The sequence below is a fragment of the Ascidiella aspersa genome, chromosome 4 (assembly GCF_963924565.1).
Source record: "Ascidiella aspersa chromosome 4, kaAscAspe10.2, whole genome shotgun sequence".
NCBI classification, from domain to species: domain Eukaryota; kingdom Metazoa; phylum Chordata; class Ascidiacea; order Phlebobranchia; family Ascidiidae; genus Ascidiella; species Ascidiella aspersa.
The window spans coordinates 28221698-28229883 of NC_139450.1; the positions used below are offsets into that span (position 1 = coordinate 28221698).

General features: G+C 36.0%; 1 protein-coding gene across 2 annotated transcripts; it reads left to right on the plus strand.

Moving 5' to 3' along the window:
• The first annotated feature begins 4081 nt into the window (after positions 1-4081).
• LOC146157304 (uncharacterized) lies at positions 4082-7712 on the plus strand. Of its 2 annotated transcripts, none has more exons than XM_083387730.1 (3): positions 4082-4306; positions 5925-6141; positions 6824-7712. In XM_083387730.1, exons 2-3 carry the CDS (start codon positions 5941-5943, stop codon positions 6974-6976), a joined length of 354 nt encoding a protein of 117 aa, XP_083243856.1. In that variant the 5' UTR covers positions 4082-4306; positions 5925-5940; the 3' UTR covers positions 6977-7712. The 2 variants fall into 2 exon arrangements, with proteins under 2 accessions (XP_083243856.1, XP_083243857.1); XM_083387731.1 differs by having other exon boundaries at positions 5983-6141.
• The last annotated feature ends 474 nt before the right edge of the window (positions 7713-8186 follow it).

Below are 8186 nucleotides of genomic sequence, written 5' to 3' on the forward strand. Positions count from 1 at the left end.
CAAAATTATTTAACAGATTACGGCACCCCTCTTAGAGTTTTCGGAACTGCAACAGTAGAGTCAACTTCATGCATGTTGGAAAATATTAGTTTATTATTCGCACGGTATACTCTAATCGCACACAAAGAGTTGTTTCAAGAGGAATATCAATAGAGCAAATATCAGATTTAAAAAAAAAATATCCGAAAACTCTTGTCACCCTTGAGTATTATTACAAATGGTACCCCAGGGTGCCACGGCAATCTAGTTGGAAACCACTGAGTTAGTATAATAACAAATTTCCGCCTATAAAAGATGGCGGCAATAGTTAGCAACATTAGTTTATTGCTTAAGTCAACTATTTAATATTCATGTAAACAAAAGTTTTATCGGTGTTGCTGTTGTGTATATATATTTTTATTGGCCGCTCTTTCACAAAAGTGGTGATTTTTCTCCGCCAAACATTTTGTCCAAATAATCAAGTATCGAAATGCGGACCTATTGAGTCGGTTATGATAGTTTATATTTGTTTTCTTCTGAGCACCCAATGCGTTGTGCGAGAAATCGCTTGTTATGTTGTATTTTTGAAACACGTTTACCAATCGCCCGTTGATAAACCTATAAATATCGAAAATCTTTTAAAATCAAATGGATTGATTTGTCTATAGTCAGATCTCTGGAAACGTAAACATACTTTGTTAGAATGTCGAGAGCAATATTTAGGTTTCTGATATATAAAAGGGTGTATCTTTAACAGGTTTCGGCTTGTCGATCACTGTTCCTCTGACACGAACATAAACAATCAAAATCAAAGTTTAAAAGCCCGATTAGAACACAGGATCAGACATTTTTTAAGAAGTGTAGGTGAATTAAAATAAATGATGTCTGACCCAATGTTTTACCCGGGTTATTAAACGTTGGAGTTTTATTGTTACGTGACATATATATGCGATTCAGTAGGCACTGTGAAACAGTGCATACACCGAAAATCGGAAATTACAGTAGATTCAAAATACAGCCACGGCCTATATCAAAGCGGCCAACTAAGCAGACCAATTGTCGGCTGCTCGTCAGAAACATGATCCCAGTTCGATGGAAAATGGAGCGTTTAATAACAAGCTAGAGTGAATCGTTTGTTCGGCTAGGCCACAGCCTTGTGCCGGAAAGGTCGAAAAGGTCGCGAAATGTAACGAAGTGGCTGGTTGGCGATTGAATAGCAGCTACAGGGGTACATTAACACCCAAAAAGGGTTGAAATTTTGTCAGGAATTTACGAGCAATGTATAAATTAGAATTAATCAGTCTGGGTGCAACGCTTCTTGGCTGGCCACACCTTAGTTTTTTGACGTGTTTTACGGTTGTCTTGTTATTATTTTCCTAAAGGCAGTCATTGTTGGGCAAGGTAGAAACGATTGTGTAATAGTTACGTTTAGCTAAATATGTGACAATAACTATTAAAACAGGACAGGCAGTTAGAGTGGTCAATTGGACACGATACTTTGGTTAAAGACATGAACTGCAGGTCTACTAGGATTTGACGACTTTATAAAATATCTTCGCCAGCTAACAAAGTTGTATCCCTGTTCGAGAACACATTTTTGTTTTTCGAGTCTTTATTTAGACCTTTTTTTTACGAATACCAAATTTCTTTTTTTACGAATACCAAAGTACCAATAAATTATAATCAAATAACGCTGCATTAATTAGGGTTTTCTGAATTGCGAAAATATTATTTTACCTTTACAATTACAACCATTTGCGGTTTATTACTAGACAATAGTTAAGGTAGAACCATTAAGTTACGATTTACTAACCGCGTGACTAGACGATGCAGATGAAGAGGATAAGAAACAAAAATGTTACGAGATGCTATAGATTGCATTTCCTTAGCGCTCATGCTATTGAATATTACAGGGTTGTCACACAATATTACGAAAAATATTTCAAAAACAAGACTTTTCAAAGACAATTTAGGCTACAGCTTTTTAAAGACCTAAAATATCGAATCGCTTGCTGTTTTTTTGAAAAATATTCGAAAACAAAACAGTATAATTGGCTTGGTTTAAACAATAATTTTTTTTTTTTCTTTTAATTTTTTTACTGTCACTTGCTGAACACATTACTTGAGCTGCACATAAAATAAATTCAAAGACTATTTAAAAACATTTTGGTGAAACATAGGGTTTTTAAAAGTACTTTTAAAACGCAAATCAATTCCTACACATTTTAAGACTTTGGGTTAACCCTGTATTGCTGACGGATACGCATAAAAGGACACCGGTGTCATTCTTGCAAAAAGGTAAAAACCCAGAAAGTAGCGACAAAAATAGAACGGCGTACACGGTTCTCAAAAACTACCAACATCTGGCCTTCCGAAAGGGGGCGGCGAAATTGTATTTTCGAACACGCAGCGACATGTGGTGTCGTGCCTGCTTTGTGCCTGGCTCAAGCGTATGTTGTGTTGAGCACAATGTAAACACGACGAAATCGAGATACCGAAGCCTTTGTTCGGTCGGTTTAAATGCCCAGAGGAAAAGGCGTTTTGTTCCATGTTGGATTCGGACTGGAAGTTTGTACACTGTCGTTTGGATTGACCTGATTGCTTTGCCCTAACTAAGCGGGGGTAGATTTAAGCCAGTTAAGTTCCTGTTTTGCAAAATACTATAAGCAGGAGATAATATAGTTTAAAATTACGTTGGATGTTTGAATGTAGACTGTGGCGTTGACATGGTTGCTCTGCCGAAGCTGGCTTGAACCAGTGTTGTAATGGCTTTAACTCGAATTGTGTACTGTTTTTAAATAGCTTGACTTTGGTTTGTTAAGTCATTTAGGATTTTTAGCTAGATTTTAGGGCTTTATTAAATAAATATTACTAAAGTTGACCCTTTCAGCTTAATTTTTTTAATATTTGTTTATTTTTTGTCTTTGCTTTGCGAAATATTACACAGAATCTAGTGACTTTTTAAAACCTAAATACTCGTATCTCGATGCCAATAATTTGACTTAGTGTATAAGCGTCTTGAACAACGCAGCTACATTTTTTATTTGATTTGGCCAATTGTTTATTAATTGGTATGAGCTTTAGATTACAGATCGAAACATTAGCAGCAAGTTTTATAGTCCCAAGAGTGCCACAGACGTTGTTTCCCTTTCAAAAGATTAAAAAAGAAAAACACCTGTTTAGGTGCGAACGAATCAAATTAAAGAAACTTCAGAGCAAATCGGATTACCAAAGTTTTAAAATGATAAAGTCGCCTAACTTATGGTCCAGTACTATCCAGCTTTTTATGCGAGCTCCTTAAATAATACGCTACCCCGCTTTTATTCATTTAAACATCAAACTATAACAAATAATAATGCGAAAGTACTTTAAATTCAATAAAAGTCTTCGGGCTAGTTGCTACAAGCAGGGCGAAATGAGTATTATCATATTAATCAATAACATCCTTGTAACATCTCTTAGAAAATACTGACAATATATAGCACGTTTTCTGTTTTTTAATAGAAGAAAAAGCAATAACCAACTTTTTCCGGGATTAATTACTTTTCTGGTTTGGCCTAACCCCGACTGAGGCGGCACAATTGCAAGAACAACATTGACTTTAAATATCCTGGAAGAAATATAGACTGGATATTTGTCATCCGTGTTGGTTTAACCCCAAAGAACAAAGCACTTGGAGCTTATGAATGGTTTGTAGCAAAAGCCAAGAATTGTGAATGACTTTCCTTGAGTGGCGACCGTGAATGTGCAAGCAGTGGCTTTCAGTATTTTTAGGTGACCCTGCTAGCAGCCTATAGTCGCATTTTGTGTTTATATTTTTTTATGAATAATGTATACACCGTAAGTCGAACTCGTGCTTGCTTTATGCGGTTCAGGTTCAGGTTCAGGTCGAATTCTTCTTTTTTCAGAATTAAGTTTTGTTCCGATTCATGTTGCAAGTCATTTTGATAACTGTTTGAAAACCCATTTGTAAAAATCCGAAATATCCTCAGGTCAAATTGATTCGGATACTTCGTTTCTAATAGTAAGACACCCCTGTTTCCTAATAGGGGTATTAAAGAAAAAAATCAATTAGAAACATAAAATTTGAATTTTTAGGCAACATTCTGACGTTTTTGTAACATTTTCATTATTTTTCTTCTGCCATTGGCGATGATAATTAACTTCTTTGGATAGGACGTTTTAGGGCAAACATTTGTAACAACTCTAAGCTTCTAAAGCACATAATGACCTGACAATAGAGTACAAAGGCCCGAACCGCAACTCTCGAAATACTCCAGCGATTGAGCAAACATTCTAAGAATCGATCGACCGTTACGTCACAATGGTAAGTGAATAACATTTGTGTTTGTTGTTGCTATTTGAAAGTGGCTGGCACTTGAAAGCAAGTGGAAAATGCGAATTCAGTTTACAAAACGAATGCCAATAACAAAATCAAATAGGTCTAGAACTGTAGATCGACACAATAAATTTAAAGAGAAACAGTACCTTCATGGTCATAATTTGTTACATTAACACTGACCCTAACCAATAATTTTGCTAAACTACGTCTATACATGTAGAAATAGCAGCAAACTTTAAATGCAGTGTTGTAGTCGAATGAAACAGTTCTGGACCCCTAGTTGGGAACCAGTGGCCTAAACGTTTTAAAACCCGCCTTTTTCTACGAAACGTTATGTTGTTTTAGGGGTCGGCCGTATATAGTGGTATACTGTCTTGGGAGAGAAACCCATTAACTCTGTAAGCCGTAAAAACGCGCCGTAAACGCGAAAGGTTTCGAAATGGATCGCGTCGTGTCCATCGAAAGCGCTCGACGTTTGGCAGCTTGCCAGTACGATATGGGAAGCGGAGTTGTAAAAAACAGCAAACAACGTCCGACTTTTGACTTGTTAAGGTTGCGAATCTACTGTGAGCAAGTAGAGCGATCTTACTTATGTTAAAAATCTGAAAGTGTTTTTGTTTAATCAAAGTATAATAAAATGACAGATCTTGACTCCGTGGCTAACAAAATATCTACATGTTACAAAAAAGGCGAATTGGTAAAGACAATCCACCTCTTTCAAGGTTTTTGTTGACAGATTAGACCCAACACGCAGGTCATATTGCCGAGGCCATGAGTAAATTATTCGTAAGTGAAGAAAGTTGATTATGTACATTAAAGTTTGTTACCGCTAGCGAAGTGCAATAGGTTTAAAAAAAAATTGGGTTTTTATGTAGTCAAGGTGAATGCGTTGTCAAGTCCAAGGTAACAAAACATACAATGACGATTAATCGTTTAAAGTTCAATGCGAAAGCACCCTTGACACTCCCGACATGAGGTGATAAAGGCCCCTCAGAATATACCACGTAATCCACTTAAAAGCACTCCAATCAGTACAGAACTCTATTTGTTTCCAATTGCTGTAAAGTGTTAGGTAAAGAATAGTGTTCAACAATAAAAACGCGTCCTGCCGAATAAAGGTCAGAAAAAGTTTATAAACAGATTAACAAAAAAAATATATAGCTTAAATAGCCGAAAGCAATGTGTTTAAAAGTAGAAGCAAAGAAGGAAGTAATATTGCATTTTTTATGGAATATTCTGTTATTTAAATCACTGTCCCTAATATTGCGCAATGTAGAAATACAGAAAATTCGTAACTAACACTAACTGGGCTCCAATAAAATTAGTTTTCCGAAATTTCCTTGGAAAGCAAACGGTTTGTTTTTATTTATGGAGTTTCGTTTCTGTTAAACATTTAAATAAAAAATAAACAATAAAAGATAAAAAGAAGATTTTAAAGGACGTGGCTAGAATCACAATGTAAAAAATACCAATTTTGATCTAAATCAAAATACACTTTGAAAAAAGGTAGGCTATATATGAGAGGGCAAAATAGATTGTTACTATGTTGAAGCTAGCTTTACGAAAACCATGGAGATCTAATAATGTAGGCCTATTTCTACAGAGAACCACATTGTCGTATGGAGCGTAGTCCACAATTTTGTTTTATCATTTTTCGAAAGCCGTCACGCAAAGTGTCGAAGAGCCCAAAGCTGAAAGGTCAAGGTCGAAAAGGTCGCAGCGCCAGTCGCGGTGGATCGTCCAAGTCGAAGAAAAGAAAATCGTCGACCGGAAAGTCGAGAAGTGCTTCGCCTTTGGGACCCGGAAAAACTGAAGTCGAGGTGAAATCCATTATCGCCAAGTTTGCTCAAATTGTTTTATGGATAAAAATGTAAGGCAAGGCACTCCGCTTTTCACCGTGGTATTTTCTTATTTAATCTTAGTTGGTATCCCGCTTTGTCTTACCTATACATGACACAGTTATAGATATATTCATTACCGATGAGTATTATTCACGCTTGAATAACCAAAAGCCATTTTACGTAAAAAAGCTACAATTTTCACTCAGCTGTTTACCACAACTTGTTTTATTTCATTTATCCCAGTTGCTGGCCATTTTTCCTAACAGCAGGCAGCACTATTAAATTCCACCTACTTTTTATCGCCAGTTGCCCTTAATGTTTGTGCCACTATCCGTTATATTATATGACCTGATAAACTTACAATATTAAAATATAACTTTAATATTTAATAGTTTGCCATGATATACATATTTTGTTACCTTAAATTTGGTATGTATTTTTTAAATTGAGCTACTTATCGTGAGTCTTTGGGCTTCCAGTTATCTTGAAATCTTTAACATAAATGTTTAACCCACGAATATTAAAAACAAACATAAAACAGTGGGGGACCCACGTAGGCCTATAAATTTTGTAAGAAAAAGGGTTTGGACCAAAAAGATAAACGTATTGAACAATAACATGGCATTACAATTTAAAGTTAAGTTCTTTTTTGGCTTGGCAGATTGACATCCTCAGTCCTGCCGCAATGTACAACGCCTACTACATTTGCCACCACGCTCCGGATTGTTTGGAGAAGAGAGGATTTGCCTGGCCCGGAGCAAAAGGCGGGAAGAAAGGAAAAAAGGGAAAAGGCAAAAAGAAAAAGAAGAAATAACACTCGCTATTCTGCGTTAGACAATTGATTTTTTATAATTTTATTTTTTGGTCATTTTTACTAAAAAATGTAATCGTATTGTGGAATTTGTTGTTTGATAATTGAATTATCGCTCGTATTTAATTGCATAGACATGTTGAAGTTTACTTGTTCGTCGTTTTTATATGTCTACCTTAAGCGCAAAACTTACCTATTTTAAAACCCAATATATTGTTACCTGTTATTAGAAAATACTATTATCGGTCTTCCGTTGTAAAAAATATACGTTTTACCTAAAACAGCTATTTTCCTACACCGTTCTTTTTAAATAGAAATAATCGATCGCCACAACTGGCAAGAAAAATTGTTGCACATTCGCTCCACGACAAATGCGTTATTTCGACTTCTTTTATCAGTAAAAATTCACAATCTTCCAAAAACGGCAAGAACATGGCTGAGTCTTGCAAAATAGCGAATATCAAAATCAGAACAACGTTAAATGAGATTCAAAACTGTTTCTTTAAACGCAGTCAAAAAAATTTAAGATGAATATTTGAACCTGTTCGTTGACAAGTTTCAGTATAGATGTCCGGTTTAAACCTTTGTGACAAGGTAACTTTGCCAAAAGGCGATACGATTTGCACGTTGTCGTTGGATTTACAGCGAGCTTGCACAAGTCTAGGCCTACTGCTATTAACATTGTTTTAGTCGTACATCATGTCAAAGTACTTTGTCGTCCACATACAATAAATTCTAACAGCCATTTTCGTTTTGATGTACGACTGTGTGAGTCACAATCTTTTAGGACAGATATCCTAAAGTTGCTTTTTTGTGCTGGCAAACCTAAAACTGGCACAGCAAAAACATCGGATGTTTATTAGCGTAGTTTATGTAGAATAACACGCCAACGCCCTGCCACGAAGTAACGTCAAAACAACAGGTTACTTCAGGTCAACTGGCTAAACGATATTATATCACAATAGGAATATTCCGTGAAAAATGGTCAATGAGAGATGGCAGAGTAATGCAACGTCTGGGATCATAAAGTAGATTTACAGGTATAACGCAATTTGTGACAGTGTGTCTTAGTCGGCGACCTTTTAAGTCTTGCGCTTAAAGCAGTACAAGACTTCTCGACCAAGACACGCCTGAACTCTTAAGCATTTCATAACCTTTGTTAGTTTAATTCGAACAAAGCTTAAGCTCAAGCAAATGAATACTGGAGACGTTG